General features: G+C 41.7%; 1 protein-coding gene across 1 annotated transcript in view; it reads right to left on the bottom strand.

Annotated features, from left to right (window-relative positions):
* The window catches only part of Cdh2 (cadherin 2), a 229,742-nt gene that overhangs the window by 34,880 nt on the left and 174,146 nt on the right, over window positions 1-20,716 (bottom strand). The window contains exons 6-12 of the mRNA XM_075969253.1: window positions 19,660-19,804; window positions 16,398-16,570; window positions 8,427-8,564; window positions 7,563-7,748; window positions 4,780-5,033; window positions 2,911-3,053; window positions 124-357 (exon numbers count right to left, since the gene is read on the bottom strand). Coding sequence (XP_075825368.1) covers window positions 124-357; window positions 2,911-3,053; window positions 4,780-5,033; window positions 7,563-7,748; window positions 8,427-8,564; window positions 16,398-16,570; window positions 19,660-19,804 — 1,273 coding nt within the window. The remainder of the gene's footprint in view (window positions 1-123; window positions 358-2,910; window positions 3,054-4,779; window positions 5,034-7,562; window positions 7,749-8,426; window positions 8,565-16,397; window positions 16,571-19,659; window positions 19,805-20,716) is intronic.

Here is a 20,716-nt window from a genome sequence, read left to right as displayed (position 1 = left end):
TCTTAAATAGCATTTAAAATATATTTAATGAGAAGATTATGAAGTATGTAAAATTAATTTCCCATACCCAGAGTCCCAAAATATTCAACTACACATTCGTTCAAATAATTAACCTGTTCTTACCATTAAGCCGGGTGATGGTCCAGTTTCTTTTAATAGTCACTGGAGATAAAGGAAGATCAAAAGCAAATGGCCCCGCATTTGGATCGATGTCATAATCAAGTGCTGTGATGTTAATTGAATTGGGCTCTGGAGTTTCACAGGTCTCGGCCTCTTGAGGCAACACCTGAGGGGCGTTGTCATTGATATCAAGTAAATAGATTTGTAGTGTTCCCGTGCCACTCATAGGAGGAATTCCTAAAACGAGAGAAAAGTCAGTTGAGCAACAGTTTCTCAGCGGAGCCTCAGTTGTGGTATTTTCAACTCTCTTGTCCCTACCATTGTATCATATGGGAAAATGTTCACTGTCACAGTAGCTGAATGGACAGGTTGTAGAACAGGTTCATTTCTTACATCCCTCCTAGGATTGCTCTGAGCTGCTGGTGCGATCCTATAGGAGCTGGGCATAGATCTAATGCCTTTCCTGCTCTAGCCGTCCAGCACTCAGTGCTGATGAGATTATGGACCCCAGCCTCTGATGGAGAACCAGGACATGGGCATGTTTGGAGGGGAGTTCTGAAAGTTCAAATCCCAGTGTAATCATTGCTAATAATTTCAGGCAACTGATACAAGACCATAGGCTTTGTCTTGGGAACACGTACTCTGGAGGAGAAAAATGGGTTTTATTTATCAGCCAACCATACACACGAGAAAGGATTGGGGCTGCTCTTTCTACACTAGTTCACAGTATTACTGTGCAGGAGGTTTAAATGGATGAGGACTTCAGTCTCTAAGAACTGCTCATGGCCATGGGCCTTTCTGCATACAGTAGAGTAGACAAAACTGTATACACTGTTCTGCCTAAACTCAAACCTCTTCTCATTGATCCTGAAATGTTATCTCTCCCAGATCATAGGATCCTTTAGTCTGGCTCCTGCTGTATTATAATATCCACATATATCTAAGAAGTTTTATGCGCGTGAATTTATATTTATACATATCATTTATATTTTTATGTGTTTTATAAGCAGTTTCACATACTGAATCCTAGAAAGTTAAGTGACATGGCTGAAGGGTCATGAAACTAGATAGGTGTACAAGGAAGTGAGCAAGAATACAAGGAACACCTGGGTCAGAGGGCAGGAGCATTGGCGGGAATTGTGTTTTACTCTTACGATATCATTAACACCACTTGTTTAATATCTTGAGCAATGTTTATGTGTACTATTGCTTTAATATTATTTGTCTAATGCATAACAACTTTACAAAACAGGCAACAGAGAAGCCTTTTATAACAAGGAAACTAAGGACAGAGACTAAGAGCTTGCCCATCCAAGTACTCTCTTCAGCCTTGTGATTAGGAAAGTCCACCTGTGAGGCTTCACAGCTCCAAACGGCTCACTTCTCTCATTGAAAATATTCCTCCAACTAGAAGCAGTGCACCTTGGTAAGAGAGAAGCCTGGCTGTGCCTCAAAACCAATATGTATCCACGTTACTTATGACTCTTTAAGACTCTCCGTGAGAGAGCTTTCAGCTCCAGTGCAGAGAAAGGGCTGTTTGCAACAGGCACGACCTGATGCATCACTACCCCTATGGCAGAGGCTGGTCCTGCAGAAGTCCAACACTAAGTGACTAAACAGAGTTCCTATATTAGAACGGATACAAAACACTGCCTTGGTCTATTGCTAAGCACATTTTTTGAAAGTCATTCATTCAGATGAGTCTCATGACCACAATGTTGTAAAACCACACATCTTGACCACCAATTTGAAGCTTGTATTTTTTTTATTAAACAAACACATCCACAGTCTAGCACTAAAGTATTTTTAAAAATATGGTTGTGATTTCATTTTGAAACTATTCACAATGACAGAAATATTTTTGTGAATATTAGTTTGTGCCAAGTACTGCTTTAAAAGCTTCATTTGAACAATTATATCTAACTCAAAACAGTACAAACTAGCTATTAATACCACTATAGCTTTATTTCACAGAAATAATAAAGAAATAGGGTTGAAACTGTATTACTAAGTACACAGAAAGAAGAGGCTGGGGACATGTGACAGATAACAAAGCTACCACTGACCAACTCTGACCCAGTAGAGACCCATATGGGGAAAAATGTCAAAGTCTAATTTAAAACCAACACCTTCATAAGTCTCCTATAATCACTTTTTGTATATGCACAAAATTAAGTTTCCTAGCACATTACAGGAAAAAGAACAATCTCAGAAAAGGGAATGACTAAAAGAAGCACAACAAGAATAAATAAACCGCAGATTCTGCGAACAATGATGACAGACTTCACCTATAGTTCATAGGGCATCTGTGCATGTCAGGGCAGGAGAACAGACCTGGAGAGCCATGATCACAACGCCAGCCACTGTGTACACAGACAGCAGAAAAGTACTTTATAGCAAACTGGGGGAAAGGGGAAGGAAAAGTCAGGACTTCAAAATAAAACAAAACTTTGGAGCCTTAAAAGAATAAAGATCTGTGAGGCACTGGTGGTGCACTCCTTTAACCCCAGCACTCAGCAGAGGCAGGCAGATCTCTGGGAGTTTGAGACCAGCCTGGTGTACAGAATGGCTTCCAGGACAGCCAGGACAACTCAGAGAAACCCTGTATGAAAATCGAGAGAGAGAGAGAGAGAGAGAGAGAGAGAGAGAGAGAGAGAGAGAGAGAGAAATCTGCCCTCTGCTTTTTATATAATTTAGTGCTGGTGAAAACCTCAACTCCTACATAAGCACGAGAGGTTCTACTCTGTTTAACACACAAGAACGATGCAGAAAACATACTCAATTACATACCATTGTCAGAAGCAAGGAAGGTAGCATTATATATGTTGTTTTTTACATTTGGTGACTCTCTATCCAAAACAGCAATAGTGGTGATCTGCCCATTCACGGGGTCTATTTTCAGCCAATTGGCAGGATCAGATAATTTTGTGTATCTATGAAATGAAAGTACAGTGGCTTAAATATTTTAGATAAGAAATTAGCAAAATGTAAGTTTTTACAGGTTTAATTACAAAAAGGCAAAACATTATTAATTTGCATGACTGTAGATGATGGTCAGAAATAGAATTCTAACGTGCAGAAGTACTTCGCGGCAGAGATTTTGGGAGGTATGTAAAGGCCATGTTCCATCTTATTCTTGGAAATTCTGCAAAGGTTTAGAGGAAAGACAAAATGCACAGTCTCCCTGTGGTCGATTTAACGGATCTCAGTTTAGGCTCTTGCCTACTTCAATACATAAAATAGGTGCTGAAAATAGGGTTCAAATATACTTTCTAAATCGGAGCTCTATCATACAGAACCTGGGGGAATCAGAAGGTATATTTTACATCACAAACCACTCCTAAAGGCCTCACCACCTTATGACGGTGGAGACAAAGCCTCACCAGAGATCCCATAAAAACCCATTCCTACCAGGAGCCTCCAGATGGGGCCGAGCCTCTGATCTGTAGCCTCCAAAGAGCCCCCCACAGGCTTTCATCTGTATTAGCAGATTCATCTGTTCCAAGTCCTTTTTAAATGTGAGGTGGGCTGAAGTTTTTAAACTCAGATAACGAACACACAGTTTGAAGACACTATGGCATATTGTGAGAGGTAAAGTCTACAGGATTTTCATGCACCTATTAATTAACCATTTACCTATCCTGGAATCCATGTATGGAGAATCGGGGAATCAAAGCAGTTATGTCTTATTAGCAATTTTGAAAGCACTTGAATAAATTATTAATTTTAAAATTATCTTCAGCTGCTCCAGAGAATGGTTGCATGGGGTATGCCCTGCCAGCCACCCACTCCTGCCTCAGGGTGAATTAGGTTTTGCTGAAGGTTTTTACAAATACACCTTCTGGGTGCATTGCACAGGTGCTGGGTGCATCCTTAGCTGTCCATTTTGGTCTGGCGTTAGTGCTTTCTTCTCTGGACATTTGGAGAAACAAGAGTTTATAATTTCCTGTCCACTCACTTTGTTGCTTTTCAATGTGTTTGTTAATAAAAGCACAGGGTAAATAATTAATACTTTCAATTAAAAAGACCGAGTGGAAGAAAGTTTTATCTTCTACTAACACATGAATAGACTCATTCTTAGCATTTTTAAGCTAATAAAGTCATGGATGTCCTGAGGAGAAAATACACCGGAGAATTTAAAATTATATTGGAAAACATACATGACTCCATGTGATCTTATCTGGGTGGTGAGGAACTAAAGAAGCCCATTTTGTAGAACAATAATGTTTTAATCTCAGGAAATATGGAGTATTTTCTGTAACACATGGCAATGTTAGAATTGAATCATCAGTTTTCTTTAGGAATGCAGCCCCAGAGAAGTTGTTCCCGTTCCACGGATGAGCCTACACCCATGCGTATACAGGTAGAGCAGATGGACTCGGTGGCCATAAAACAAGAGCACATTCAGTTGGGAGGTGAATGTGGTGGAGGAATCGGGAAGGAGGTGGAGGGGAGAGGCTATGGGTGAATCTGAATACATACATGAAATTACTAACGAGTAAATAAACATTGTATTCAAAATTAAGAAACAAGAAAGTCATCTTATCTTCTAATCATCACTTTTGGTTGGAATGTGCATTTCTTACAGGGTGAAGTTAATAACTTTCACACAGGGCACAAAAGACAATCTAATTTCAACATCACTGTGGCATTTCCTACCTGATACTCTGTTGCATATATCGATCGGGGTCCTGAGCTGTGAGCGTGGTAAGCATGGTACCTGCATGGAGGCCTTCTTCTTGGCGAATGATTTTAGGATTTGGGGCAAAATAAGGGTTTTCATTGACATCGATAACTGTCACAGACACAGTTGCTGTCGACTGGGGTGGGTATTGAATACCCTTGGCTAATGGCACTTGGTTTTCTGCAGCAACAGTAAGGACAAACATCCTATTCGTTTCAAAGTCAATTGGCTGAAAAAGAAAAAAAAAACGGAAACCATATTTTTGCAGAAGTCAGAACATTCGCACGCTGCCAATCATCTGTCTTTGAGTCCTGTTTCCAAAGCATTAGCTTTACCCCTCAGTCTGGCATGACGTTCTTCCCCAGTTTCTAAAAAAACATGCAGGAATGTCTCATTGACATATATCCCAACAGAGAGATTTACGTTTCTCCATAATTGTACGTGATTGTTGCATGGATCCATTTATTTAGATGGCTGCAGATTTGATTATTTTCAGTAAATCAGCACACAAAACAAAAACTACTAGACAATTCGAGGTTAGGTGTGAGCACAGGATTTAGTCTCTCAAACATTAGGGAAAAGATAGCTCTCATGCAGGAAAACCTTTACCAGTTAATGGAGAATTGAAAACAAAATCTAAAATCAATACTACATAATTGATTAAATGCAACATCATTTTTAAAAATGATGCTAAAAACTTATTCAATTTAAAAGTGTCTTCCAGGGCTGGGAAGATGGTTCAGTAGGTAAGGATGCTTGCCACCCAGCCTGACTGACCTACATTTGATACCAAGAAACCATGATGGAAACAGAGCTGATTCTCACAAGTTTTCCTCTGATGTGCCTACACATGTGCACTCAACCCCCCCCCCCCAACGCTTCCTGATGCAATCAGTCAATCATTCCATGGAAATGAAAAGTATCTTTCATAAATTAGAATGCAGACTGAGGAGTGAAGTGCATATCCACACTCCTCTTAAAATAAGTGTTCTATAGGTAGATTTATGCTTTTTCTCCTTACTGAGCAAACTGGAAATCTGGCTGTCTTCCAGAATGATTCTGACTATTTTGCAGGTTTTAAAACTCCCACATGAGAACACTCTAGATGATTAATGCAATGCACAAATAACCCTTCATGTACACATTAACTGCGAGAGTCTCCCTGAATCCTGCTGCCACTAGAATGCTGTAGGGACCTCAGTCTGCATTTCCCTCGGTGACTTTGTCATGAAAAGAGTACTTGGCAGTAACAGGGAAGGTCAGAGGGCACCTCGTGTTGAGAATGACCAAGAGCTGAGGCTCCCAAGACATCTGTGATTAGTACAGACACAGCAGCATCCTATCCTAGGCATCTTCAGATCAAGTTCAATGCAGTATTCAATTCAGCAAAACAGGAAGGAGGGCAGTAAGGCTGTAATAAGCTGAACGAGTGAAAGGCTCCCAATGCAGATGTACATATGCTAGCGATCTATGTGCAGCCTGAGTCCTTTCCTGTGTTTCAATGCCATTCGTTCCTCACAAATGTGCAAGTACTAGGAGCTGTACTCAAGCCCCACCTTCGGCAGGAGGAACCCGAGGTTCACCAAGGTGGTGATGGCCACACAGCTGTGCCCAGGCAGAGCTGAGATGCAAACACAGAAAACTCAGATCTGGGGCTAGGTTCTCTGCTGACTATTCCCCATGGAGGTGGGAGATTTCCGGGCCCATCTCTTTTTCCTCATGTGGACACAGATCATAATTCCCAGCAAGAAGCGCTGAGATTGATCATTCTGTCAGGCAGACACGTGAGTTCACTTAATCAAGTGTCTCGGTGGTTAAAGGGATGGGCTTTTATGTTTGTTTGTTAGCTGTGTTTGTTACCCTCTTAAGAGCTTTTCCTTTGTGCTTGCCCCCATATTGCTCTGTTGCTCTTTTGGCCATTAAATATCATAAAACTAGTTTTGCTTTTTGTTTGTTTGTTTGTTTTTGATTTTTGAGAAAACGTTTCTCTGTGTAGCCCTGGCTGTCTTGGAACTTGCTCTGTAGACCAGGTTGGCATCAAACAGACTGATCTGCCTCTGCCACCTGAGTGCTGGAATTAAATATGTATCTCCATGCCTGGCTAGGCTAGAAAACTAGTTTCTTAAAGTCATGAAAATAGAATTTTAAAATAGCCATGTGAACGCAATTTATTTATAAAGTTCAGGCTCTCCTGCCTACATATTCCATTTTACTTTGGTTATTTTTCTTTTGTCTTTTTGATTCATTTACTAGCTGATCAAACTCCATGAGGTTAGTAGGCTTTCTTCCCTCCCTTCTTCTCTCACCCTCTCACTATCTGTCCAAACCCCATGAAAATAATAAGCATAGACTCCTCCTCCCCTCTTACTCTTCCCACCTTCCTGATGGGGACTGAACTGAGAACCTTGGGTAGGCTAAGCAAGCATTCCAGCTACGTCAACCAAAGGTCTAACCTCGGGATGGGAAGGGCCATTAATAGAGCAGTTATATGCATTTCACTTTGCTGAGGACTCCCATGTCTTCGGACTGGTAAATCTATCCAAAATGATTTTAATTGTAGTGATAATGGGAGAGAATTTATGTTATCCGTAATTTCAACATAAATTAGACTGTATAGTCTACTAAGTAGTAAAGAATTCCAGATGTGAAGGTATTTAAACTAAAACAGTCCCAAGATTCTACAGGAGGGCAACGGGAGAGGACACAGGCCGGTGCCTGCTGAGTAGCTGTCTGGGTCTGTGGTCCAAGGGACACTTACTTTTACCACAGTGACTAGCCCGTCATTGCTGTTGGGGTCTGTCTGGATGGCAAACCTCCCCGTAGGGTCTCCACCGCTGATTCTGTACACCGCATTCCAAGCTGGCGTGTGGGGTTGATCTTTGTCAGTGACAGTTAAGTTGGCTACGATGACATCCACCCTGTTCTCAGGGACTTCGCCGTAGAACTGCAAGAAAGACAAACTCCAGTCTGAGGTGAATTTGTGGTCCACTGAAGAACAAGCCGCCTGATGACCATACCACCCTAATTTTACTGTCCCATTAATTTTTTATGGTCCACAATAAACAAGGAGATAGGTATATGCTGGTAATTACTTCTATGTCTCACTGAAAAGCAAAACAAAACTAAAGAACCGCTGAAACATTTTTCAGCAATCCGCTGGCTTTCTTTTTCCTTTTTTTTTTTTTACATTTATGTGTCAGCTTCATTAGTATTAAAATTAACACCCATTTGTGAGTATCAGTGTGATTAATGTGGGGTCCATAGAGAGGGCTTATACATAGGAAATAAGTTCACTTGGGATCTAGGCAACTACACGTTGGAAAAGTAGCACCAATCGAGCATGTATTCGGGTGTCTGAAACACTGGAAAAACTGTTACCTTTGCACCAAGCTATTTGCTGCAGCCAGGGCATTTTAACTTTTTTAACAATAACTGGAGGGTGATGAGAAAGTAAGTTCTCCAATGCCTGTTTTAGAGTCCACGTGATGTAAACATCAGAGTCAATGGCCACTTCATTCTCAGAGCAAGCTCCATTTCCATCTAACAGATTTATTATTTATAACAAAACTTCTTCCAAATGGCCCTCGGTGCTGAAGTACTTTGAGTGACAAGTTGTACTTACTGTCATGGCAGTAAACTCTGGGGGATTGTCATTGACATCTGTCACCGTGATGACCGCCGTGGCTGTGTTTGAAAGGCCATAAGTGGGATTGCCTTCCATGTCTGTGGCCTGAATTATTAACGTATACTGTTGCACTTTCTAAAAAAGACATCAAGATTACAAGTTAAATGACGCTAATTCCTCAAGAAGACATAAGAGTTGTCCTGCAAAGGGCTCTTTATTACCCACGGAGAGCACAGCGTCCTTCATTCTGACTAACATGACTTGCAATTTCCCACGTGGAGTTTACTTTAACTCAGGAAACACAGGTCTGCTTCTTGTCTGGGGAGATTTAACTGTGTATATTCACTTTGACTCCCAAGAAGGAATGCGTTAAACACACTGCAGATGTGTGAAATTCATGGCTGAACTGAAGCCTCCATCTGGTATCAACCTTTCTCTTTTGATACAAGGTTGCTAGTAAGTATTCGAGCCTTTTGGTGTATCTTATATATTAATTTCCATGTTTAGGACAGTAAAGAAAACGAGGAAGTCAAGAAAAGCATATGTAATTCACAAAGCTTGTCGGTCTTCCCTTAATATTATATACATATTTTTCTACTATATTATATATTATACTATATATTGTGATATAACTAGTTGATAACATTTTCCTCACTCCTCATTAGTACTAACTGTTCAAAATTATGTAAGAAGTATATAGTCTTCAAAAAAGATCAAAATTTGGAGCTGAAGACATGGTTTAGTGGTTAAGAGCACTTGCTGCATCTGCAGAGGATTGGGGTTTGGTTCCCAATGCTCACAGGTTGGTCCACAAACATCTCTAACTCCAGTTCAAGGGAACTGGATGTCCTCTTCTGGCTTTTGTGGGCACTAGGCATTCACGCAGTACACACAGTATGCATAGCATCACACAGACAAAACATTTATACACATGAAATAAAATAAATCAATCTAAAAGTATTTTAAACAAAATTAATTAAGGGGTATATGCTATAGGAATTCCTAACTCCAGTAGTCTTAAAGTTACCCCCTCCACTCAGGCGTGGCCTCTTATACTACGTATGCCGATGTAAAGTACGCACCCAGCCTCTTTCCTAGCTGCGGGATACAGTTGCTGTTCCCTATTCCAGCAAAGGATTGTAATCTGTGAGTCCACCCCCAAATAAACAACCCTCTATTATACTCAATTCTGAGCTACTGTGGGATTTCTTTTAAGCATCCTTCTTACTGTAGGTATACATTTAAACCATTAGTCCTGGAACAGAATAGGTGCTTAATTGAATAGATAAATAATGAATGGACCAGCACTAAGATACCATGTACAGTGTCTATTGTTTTGAGCACCACCTATCAGGGATACAGATACGGACACAGCTACATTCAGGTGACTTTTATCAGGCTAGCACCCATTACTTGAAAAGTACAGATTAACTCTTGTAACAAGGAGCCAAATGAAGCTGTAATGCATGTTCAGTGGAAATCCTGAGATTATCCTAGAAATCTATACTGCCAGCCGATAGCATTTTATTTGAGGAAACACATAACCAAGAGCACTATCTGAAGTCATTTGGAATCTCCGTGAAATTTGGCACAGAATAAAAAGGATCATATTCCTAAATGCTAAACCATTGTGAGCAACAAAACTCTCTCTTCTTCAAACTAAACAAAACAAGTGTCATTGCAAAGTGCAGTTGCCTCTGGTTCTAAATATAGCTGACATTATAAACGGCTATTCTTAAGGGATTCCTGCAGCTTGGAGGAAAGAGGCACAAATTGTGGCTTTTGATGCAGTCATTAGAGGGAAGGGCAAGGAACAGAAAGACGTGGGCTGGTAAGCCAGCCTCACCCGTGAGCTTTAAACACTGTTCGGCTGATTGAGTGTCACTCTCTAGCAGATACTTTAGTTCCCTTATTTCTTCCTAAAAGAGAATATACCATACTTTTAATTAGAAAACCTTCAATATGTAGTGCAGGATGAACCATTTTAAGATTCTGTAACCCACAGCACTTTATTATAACCCAGAATGGGCTGGGTGTTTCCTTAATGGCTTTTCTTCTCAAGACTATTCCTTTGGGGAAAATCTCATGGGTTCTGATCTCTGACAATGAACTGCAGACAACTAGTATCTGCTAGTGAGAGAGAACCAGTCTCTCCAAGGGATGAGTTCCCTAACTGGTTACAAAGTCAACCCTGAATCATACACACAGGTAACACTAATGGACTCAGCAGGTTGTATTTGTGTGTGTGTGTGTGTGTGTGTGTGTGTGTGTGTGTGTGTGTGTGTATGCCAATTAAAGAAAGATGCCATCAATTTGAGGAGTGAGGTGGGAAGAAGTGAGGAATTGGAGAGAGGAAAGGGAAAGGAGAAACGCTACAACTATGTTTTAATTAAAAGATAAATCTTTGTAGATGTTCATTGAGTTTCATCCTTTCGTGGTTACTGAGAAAACCCAGTGCGGGGACATTCAGTCAGCTTCCCAACTGAAAACTATGAAAATAAAAATGTCCTATGACTGAGGCTGAGAGACAGCTAAGCAGCCAAGGTGACTGGCTGACAACTCTTCTAAAGGAGCTGGGTTCAAATCTGCACACCCACATGGCAGCTCACAACTGTCTGTAACGCTAATCCTCAGGGACCTGCCACCCTCTTCTGCTCTCTGAAGGTGCCAGGCGTGCATGTGGTGCACAGATATGCATGCAGGCAAAACACTCATGCACAGAAAATTAAGTAACATTTCAAAAATGCATGATGACTTATGAAATGCCATTTGTATAGCTATTATAGTTCTATTAACAATGAAACATTCAGGCTTTCTTTTTAATAATGTTATAAAACATATTAGGGACATAGAGTGTTTCCTAATGTCTATTCTATAAAAAATTACTTAAAATTATACAAGCACAGTACATACAATTTTGGATGGAGCTGAGATGTTTGGATCAATTGCTAATCTTTTAAATTTTCTACTGCTTCAAGCTAGTACTGAAATCTTTGAGCTTTAAAGAACATTGTGTGGGTGTAGTGGTGTGCACCTGTCATCTCTGAACTTGGAAGCTTGAGTTTGTGTTAGTTCCAGACTAAGCTGGGCTCCGAGATGAAATCAAGGCCAGCCTGGGCTATAGAGCGAGACCCTGTTTCAATAACTACAAAAAATCAAAACTCTAAACCATGAAATGGTTATTTCTTAAACACAATGCCCGTTAAAATCAAAATTGCCCACTTGATAAATAACCTAGTCTCTGTGTATGTTCAAATGCCATGGTGGTAAACTGATCTTGCATTTGGTAAGGAAGTTGTGCTAACTGATGATTTTAGCAACTGAACTGTCCAGAGCGCCTTGCGTGATCTAGTCAGGCTTGACTGACATGATTGGTGACATTTCAAATCTCTGAGAGGAGTACGGTTTACCACCCTCGCAGTGCTACACGGGATGCAGGAACCCTGACTTACTTCCCGTTGTAGATGATATAATGGCTTTCCCCCTTTGCTTATTTCCGCCCCACCATACGCCTGCTTGGTGATGTGTCCATCATGGCCTGTTCCATCCATATGTCAGTTCCTCTGCCTATATCAGCAAATCTCCACCACGGTGACTATGCCCAATGAAAAGATCTTCATCAGTGTTACAACTTGGGATGTATCACTGACCTATAATGGGCACTGGCTAAGGATTCCATGGAACATGTACGACAGTCCCTACATCAAGAACTAGTTCAGGATGTTGGTAGTGCATAGTTGAGAAACCTTCTCCTTGAATAGTAATCTTTCTTTGTTCCGGACCTCATAAGTGAATGGTTTGAGGCACAACTGTTTTGGGTCTTCAGCAAAGTGCCCACAACACATTTCTTTTTTTTTTTTTTTAAATATTTTTTTATGGTTTATTTAACTTTATTTTATGTGCATTGGTGTGTAGGTGTCAGATCCCCTGCAACTGGATCTTCAGACAGTTGTGAGCTGCCATGTGGGTGCTGGGAATTGAACCCGGGTCCTCTGGAAGAACAGTCAGTGCTCTTAACCACTGAGCCATTTCTCCAGCCCCCCACAACACATTTCTATCACTGTTTCTAACTTTTTTATCTATTCATACTTCAATCTGTGTATTTCCCCCACCCCCAACACACATGCACACACAGGGAAAGCATCTAAAATTATTTCTACAAAGAACTGCATGTGATTGGATAAGTAATAGGCATCACTATTCCAGCGTGAGAAGCAAGGAATTCTGATAGCTTTAGGCCAAGGAGATAATGCAGCCAAAGTCTTAAGGGTCTGAGATGCCAAAGTAAAGAGCTTTGCCTTCATTCACCATTGAGGAGACTCAGCAGTTTGTATAGGTTATGAGGAGGCTGCACAGATGTGAGAACCGAAGTCGGTAACAACTGGAGACCACTCATGACCAAAGGAGTCCAGTGCACAAGTATAAGAAGTGTTTGGCCTAAGAAACAGCAAACATTGTTCTTTCTTTGCCAGGGAGATAAAATGCTGTAGGAAAACGTAATGGATGCTGCTCAGTCAGTAAAAGGGGCCGCCAGTCATGCCAATGTGTGTGTGTGTGGGGGGGTAGCTGCAAGGACTTACTGGGCACCAGGTTCCTGAAAGCTTCATGAGTGCGACATGATCTTTCCAACCCTTTTGTGGCATCCCTGTTACAGATGTGGGGACCGGAGGCCTAGCAGCACACATCAACAAGAACCTCGGATTCAAACCTGGTAGAGAATCTGCGAGACGTGTTGTAGTTTTAATGTTAAGTGCCTCCTACAGGCTCATGTGTTCGAATAACTGGTCCCCAGCTGGTGGCACTGTTTGGGGGAGATCGTGGGACATTTAGGATGTACACCCTTGTTGGAGACAGTAGCTCACTTGAGGTGAGACCTAAGGCTTTAGAAGCTGGACTAACTTCCTGTTTCTTCTTTGCTTCCTGACTGTGGATGTTAAGTGACCAGATGTCTCCTGCCACCATGCTTTCTTCGCCATGATAGGCTGGAGCACCACATTGAACTATGAGCCAAAACAAACCCTTCCTGCCTTAGGTTGCTTCCTGTGGGGTAGTTTGACATAGAAGTAAGAGAAGTGACTGCTACAGGTAATCCAGAGAGGGGAGTAGTTAGGCATGGAGAAAAAAGGCTGGAGAAGGTAAAAAGTCAGGAATAGCCACCAGCAGCTAATGCAGTAAGGAGACAGAAGTCAGAGGTACATAAAAAAAATGACACTGGGGGAGGGGCAAAGGCTTGAGATTTTGAGACCTTAAAGAATAGACTTTTTTAAAACTGCAGATTAAGGAAAAATTAAAAAGTGACTCTGATAAGCGTGTCAACGGTTAGAGGCTCCGTCTCTGAAAGGTGTCATACATCCTGAGAGAATGATAGTGAAAATTACTTTCTACAAAAAGGAAACTGTGAATTTTAATAGAAATAAAGGAATTCAAGCCTGCATAAAAAGTCAGAGTAATTTATGCCCGGCCTCAGGCAGAATTACCATAAACCATCCAAGATAGATGTATTTTTTTTCTTAGAGAAATGACTTTCAGAAAAAGGAAGGCTTTCCATAATTTCCTCTGGTAAGTCATTGTTGATTTTTAATAATTCCACTGTCAAGAAGCGATTCCTCATATCGTATCCAACCCATGATCCCACAGTGTCCATCCAGTTCTGCATTAGTGTTATCAAGGGTGCTGGATGGCTTTCCGTGTGAACTGTGGATGTGCTTAGCTACAATTACACCCCACTTCGAGCTTTATCCTAGAAGCTAAATACAGTCTCTCTGATTTTTTTAAACATGGTTGGTCTGCATAAGGAAAACTGCCTTTAATTCCTTATGGCTCTTTCTCGTCATGCAATGGCCAGGGTAAATACGAGAGAACTCTCAGGGAGAAGCTGACTGAAGTCCAGACTTCTGTAGCTCATGAGGATGTGTGAGTGGAAGGAGAAATATTACATCTGCAACCTGCACTAGGTCTTCTTGATATGATGGACCTTACCCTGGGGAGGAAATACTGAAACATACTTGGTAATCTCATACAACGTATGGCATTCATATTGAGTTCATGGGTGTGTAGGAATAGCACACACTGGGAGAGTGGAAATACTCTGACTGTGACTTAGCCATCTTTTCCTATTTTTCTCTTTGGAGTATGTGAGGTGTAAACATGTGTGTCTGCACACAGCCCTGTAGAGACTAGAGGAGGACGCCAAGTGTCCACTCCACTCCACCTAGACCAGAGGAGGACACCAAGTGTCCACTCCACTCCACCTAGACCAGAGGAGGATGCCAAGTGTCCACTCCACTCCACCTAGACCAGAGGAGGATGCCAAGTGTCCACTCCACTCCACCTAGACCAGAGGAGGACACCAAGTGTCCACTCCACTGCACCTAGACCAGAGGAGGACACCATGTGTCCACTCCACTCCATCTAGACCAGAGGAGGACACCATGTGTCCACTCCACTCCATCTAGACCAGAGGAGGACGCCATGTGTCCACTCCACTGCACTCCACCTCACTCTTTGGAACAGGGTCTGTACAGAACCTGGAGCTAGGCTGGCAGTCAGCAAGTCCCATGATTCCCCAGTCGCTGTGCCCACATTGTCCTGAGTTTACAGGAACCGTGCAATGACTGGCCTTTCATGTAGATCTGGGGATCCGAACTCGAGTCCTCATGCCAGCACAGTAAGCACATATACCCACTGGGCCATTTCTCCAGTGCCCTGAACTTTGAAAGCACCACAAGAACTAAATTCACCTTTGGATTACTGAGCATTTTCAGAGGCCAAGCACCTTTAGAGAAAGAAATACCAACAGTGGAAGCCAATGGATAAAATGTCACAGGTCATACTTTAAGTAGACTTCACAGACATAAATGAATTCATCTTGATTGGTTCTGTTAATTGATTATAGTGTTTATGTAACTAGCAGCCACGTTGCCTTCTCTTCAATTCATGTGAACACTACTGGAGCAGAGAAAGTACCAAACCCAACTTCCCCATTCTTTCTCAAGGATATACATCATGATGGACATGATGCTTCTCTTTGACATAATCTGAGATACGATTGCAGCAAAAGCTGACTCAGCATGGAAATTGAAACCCACAGTTCTCCAGGTGTTGGTACTTGGAGAATTCACTTGAACAACGATTCTGCATGGTCAATGACCTTGCCAAGCTGTAAGACAACTGCCAGGACACAGACTAGAGAAAGGGTGTGAAGGTTTCCTGAGGAGAGAGCTTTAGCAGAAGGCACAAGGAGGCTGGAGGATGAAAGTGTTCAATGTCTAGAAAAACAGGCTCAAAAGGCCCTTTCAGATGGGACATCATGAGCAAAACGCAGTGCTCAGGACTACGCATCCACCTGACACTTTACCAGAATATGCATATTCTCTCACATTGAGTCACAGTGGTGTTCAATGTGGTCAATGTTGGTGTTTCAGGAACATACATTCCACAAGTGTGATTCTCGACATCACCAGCTTTAAATGCTCGACAGTAGAATTAACACAGTTACCAGTGTTCAGACTTGAAAAGTAATTTCTCTTAGAGGTCAGAAGCAAGTGCCAGAAAGATGATAACTGCCTTGCAACATGGCCACCAGGCAATTCCCAGAACCCCAGACACACAACCACAGGCACATTATTCGTAGTCTCTGAAAATGAATTCAGAGACATATTCCTTGACTATGATGTCTAGCTTGGTTCCCCACGAAAACCTTTGACTATGAACAAAAATAGGAGGAATCTTTTTTAAAAAAAAAAAAAACCTCCAAAATTGGAAAAAAGAGAGTATTGGCCTAACTTAGTGATGTATCACTGAAGCTGACATTAACTTATACCGTATACACAGCATTTACGACATGAAGTTCTGTGAGAACTCCCACTTCTGACCAAGAGTGGAACTGAGCATGGGAGTGAGAGTTTGCATCCACCCCGGCTGCCTCTAAGACATGCACACATTCAGGACAGTTTGGGGTCAACTTACCTCTCGATCCAGACCAGCTGCCACAGTGATGATATCCCCAGTCTCATTGTTGATTGTAAACATGTTGGGTGACGGGGTGCTGGGAGCCTGCGACAGGATCCTGTACCTCAGCATCCCATTCAGGGCATTGGGGTCGTCTGCATCAATAGCAGTGACTGTCATCACGTAAGTCCCTAGAGGTGAACAGAGCAGGTCATCCTTCACTCCAGGGAGCCTCAAATCAGGCATCCTTACTATGTTGCCTGTCTCGTTCCCACTTTTTCACATGCAACAAAAATGTTTAAATCCTTCAAAAAAAACTATTTTTTAAAATAATCAAACATGGCAGTGCAGAAGTCAGTCGGTAGAATGTCTGTCATGGAAGCATAAGGACAAGGGTTCTAGGAGGTGTGTGCTTGTAATTCCAGTGCTATGGAGACGGACACGGGCAATTCCTGGGACTCACTACACATCCAAGCCAGCCTAGTCTAACTGGTGCCAATGAGAGACCCTGACCGAGAAAAAGGTAAAATGGGCTGTTCTTGAAGAGTGACACCCACTGGCCTGGCATGCATGTGCATCCCCAAGCCCATACATGTCATCATAACAAACATAAACTAGATGCAAAAAGGAATTAAGAAATACACATGTCTGTCTCGAAAAACCAAAAAAAAAAAAACCCCAATAAAACAAACAAACAAAAAAAAAGAAATACACATGTTTATAGACTCAATTCTTCCCATACCTAGAAAACAAATCTAGTCTATGATCCCCAAAGGGCTCATGGCCAACTTTAATTTACATAGATGCAACGAACAAGAAATACAGATACTATTTGCAAAACTGTTTTATGGCCACCCATTCCTCTCTCTGGTTCCACCGAGCTTGCTGGGGGTAGTTCTTCCCAGTGCCCAGGTCATTTTCTGAGGGGAAGCTATGTGACAGGAAGAGCCCATTCCACTGTCCCGGGCAGAAGGAAGCACGCTAGGCAGTACCGCTCTGCTACACTGGGCAGACACTCAGCATTGCGCACCGTTATGTTTCTTAAGATTCGAGGAAGACTGTAACTGGCCTGGGGACTTTAACCCACTGAATATTGTAAAAGCTAAATATGTAAATCAGATTACCCAAGCAGGCACTAAGAGAACCCAGTCACTTTTAGACTAGTTTGTTTTGTGAGAACTATTTAGAACAGAATGAGAAAATGTTCTCTCTCTGTCTTCTATAGGAAACAGAGAGTCAGGGCTTACTTTAGGAATGTAGGGAATTCACCCCAGAATTGGTCATGGCTTAGCTGTATTATTCAAATATCTTTTCAAAACTTGTTCTTTCCAACAAGATATTCTGTCTGATTAAGCAGCATGTCCACACTTTCCTTAGTTTAGAAACTTTATTTCATAGATTTCAATTGACTGGCTTTCCCTTTCTTTCCCCCCGCTAGACTAAAGCTCCTGCAGGGCAAGGGAGCTTCCAACCACAGGAAGTATACCCCGGAAATTCAAGACTGCCTGCAAGGGAGCTTCTAACCACAGGAAGTGCACCCCGAGTTGTTTTTCCTTATAGTGATCACTCAGAGACTTCCATTCATGGGATGTTTAACTAGAAACTCATGATTGGATGTGAATAGATATAGCTTGAATGGCTTATTTCATATAACAAGACTTGTAAAGGAGTAGATTAGCTAAAGTCTGAAATAACCAAACAGGAAAATGATACTTAAAAATAAAACTTCTGTAGTCAAAATGTCCAAAGCTTATTTATATTGTAGGATATTTCCATGAGGTACATTTTATTTACTTACTTATATGTTTATCTGTGTGTGTGTGTGCACATATGTGCGCGTGTTTGTGTGTGTGTGTGTGTGTGTGCGCACGCGCACCACAACATGCATGTAGAGCTCGGAGGACAACTTTCAGGAGTCTGTTCTCTCTTCCCACCAAGTGAGTCCTAAGGATTGAACTGAAGCCCTCAGGCTTAGCTCGTGCCTTCAATGACTGAGCCATCTCGCCAGCTGCACAAGACCCATTTTAGTAAGGCTCGGTCTGATTTTTAGGCCTTCATTATACTGTCGTTTAAAATGTGTGAGACTGGAGGATACCTTGTCTGAAAATGAGTCTGAAGGAGCCACAGAGGGCAGAGTCCCCTCTATGCCTCTCTCTGCCCTCCAGCTGCTCCCCACACATACTTCTCTTTATCTTGGAGGATATAGATAACACTTGGACCTACAGTCTAAGGCAGAGTTGTTTCTTCCCACAAATTAGCTGATGCCTTAGGAACCTGCAGACATTGGTGGGAAGGCCAAGGTACAAGTGCATATGTATCTTTAAATGGTGATATTTTATAAAACAGAATAATTAAATCTCTCAAAACACCAAATCTGCCCACAAAGGCTGGTAAAACATTTATTTTTTTTTTCATTCCTTTACAGACTGAGTGCTTGGGTCTGCTAGGCTTTCAGACTAAATAGGCCTCTCTGGCCTGGCTAATTTGTGATTGAAGTCCTTAGTTTTCAGTACAAGACTCTGAAATGTCAACCACTTCACAATGGCAAGAGGCTTTCGGCAAGGGCTGCCTCAAGGCCAGGCCACTTTCCTTACGATAGCTGAAAAAGGGTTGTGGAGGATATGGGGCAGGGCACTCTGGAAGTAAATACCCAGTGTGTCAAGCTGTCACCAGCCCTGCCTTGCTTGTGGTTTCACTGCCTGGTTACAGGCACCAAGTAGCTTTTTCTGATCCTCTGTCCCCTCTGAGGAAATCTGTACTCTGTACATTGAAAGTCTCTCTCAAGTGACTCTCGCTATGCCAACTACAAAGCAAAGAAAGGCTACTATAGATTCTGTAGGTTCTTGTTTTCAAACAAGGTAGAAACCACAAGGGATGAAGAGATGTTTAGCTGTTTTCCCTCTTCAGTTTTCCCCTTAGTTGCTTCCATTTGCTTCAAAAGCACCATGAATGACAGATAATATTAAAAGATAGATACATTCTTTTTCTTACTGCTATCACAGATTCAGTTACAAATATTTTTCTCTCTGAGGAAATATTTGGTAGATCAGTTTAGCCTTGAGCTCAACATATAGCTGAGGATAACCCTGAATTCATGCTCCTGCTGTTTCCACCTCTCAACTGCATGGATTGTCGGTGTCATCCACCATGCCAAGGCCCAGTTCTTATTCAGTGATAAGAGATCCAACCCAGGTCTTTGTGCTTGCTCAGCAAGTATTTTACCAGCTGGGCTATCATCCTACACTTCTTTAACTCATAATCTATTACTGTCCTAACTTACCTGGCTTTGATCCTTCTGGAACAGACCCATTCCAAACTTGGTGTAGGAATTCAGGTCTGTTATCATTCATGTCAATGACATTGATGACAATGTCAATGGGGTTCTCCACTTGGTTGCCATTGATGTCCACTGCATGTGCCCTCAACTGCAAAAGCAACCAGAGGACAGAGCCACTTAAAGATCTGTCTGGGAGATGACCCAACATGTGGTCACCATGCTTCCACAGCAGCAAGAACATCCTGAGGACAGACACGCATGGTTCCCCTCTGTCCCCGCTCTGATATGAGCAGAGTCCAGTAGCAGAAAGCCACCCATCCTCTAGGTGAGGACTCGTGCTGAGTATGCAGCTTTTAGTTGATTCCCAGAGAGAGAGCTAGAAGACCAAAAACCAGAGCATGGTGACTGCCCCATGGCTCTCGGTGGACAGAGCCCAGGTCCAAAGCCAGCTGTGTCCAGATCGAAAATATCTATTTGTTAAGTACAGTACTGTTGTTAAATGACACCTTTTTAAAAAAATAAATTGTAAGGTTATTGAGAGTACGTGTGTATAAGACATTCCTCACCACAGTCCTAGAGGATAGTATCAGTGTTTCTCTGAGAAATCTTGTTGTTCTTCACCATAAACAAATACAATTACTCTGCTACTCTGGCATGAATATCTTCTTAATCTTCTAGAAAACAGTGGTTGCATCTTTTTCAAAGGCTATCCACTGTACTATTTCTTTCTAAGTGGGATGTTTTCACTCTTTCCTTATGACCTCCAATGCTGCAGGCTACTTTAGGGTATGTCCTTATCCAGTTAAAGCAGTATCAAGACATCCTTTTGATTTCTAGATTACTAAAGACATAACACAATGTAAATTTTATTACTGTTTTTCAATCCTTTTGAAGATATTTTCTTCTTGATTTATTTAACACAATATATTCCATTAACAGATTCTTAATACTGAAATTTAATTACAGTTATGTAAAATAATGAATCCCAATTACTCTAAATACTTGCAATTCTGTAATTAATTCTATTTTGCTGGTGTTGCTTTGAATGCATACATAGAAA

The sequence above is a fragment of the Microtus pennsylvanicus genome, chromosome 4 (genome assembly GCF_037038515.1).
Source record: "Microtus pennsylvanicus isolate mMicPen1 chromosome 4, mMicPen1.hap1, whole genome shotgun sequence".
NCBI lineage: Eukaryota > Metazoa > Chordata > Mammalia > Rodentia > Cricetidae > Microtus > Microtus pennsylvanicus.
This window is presented reverse-complemented; position numbering and strand designations above follow the sequence as displayed.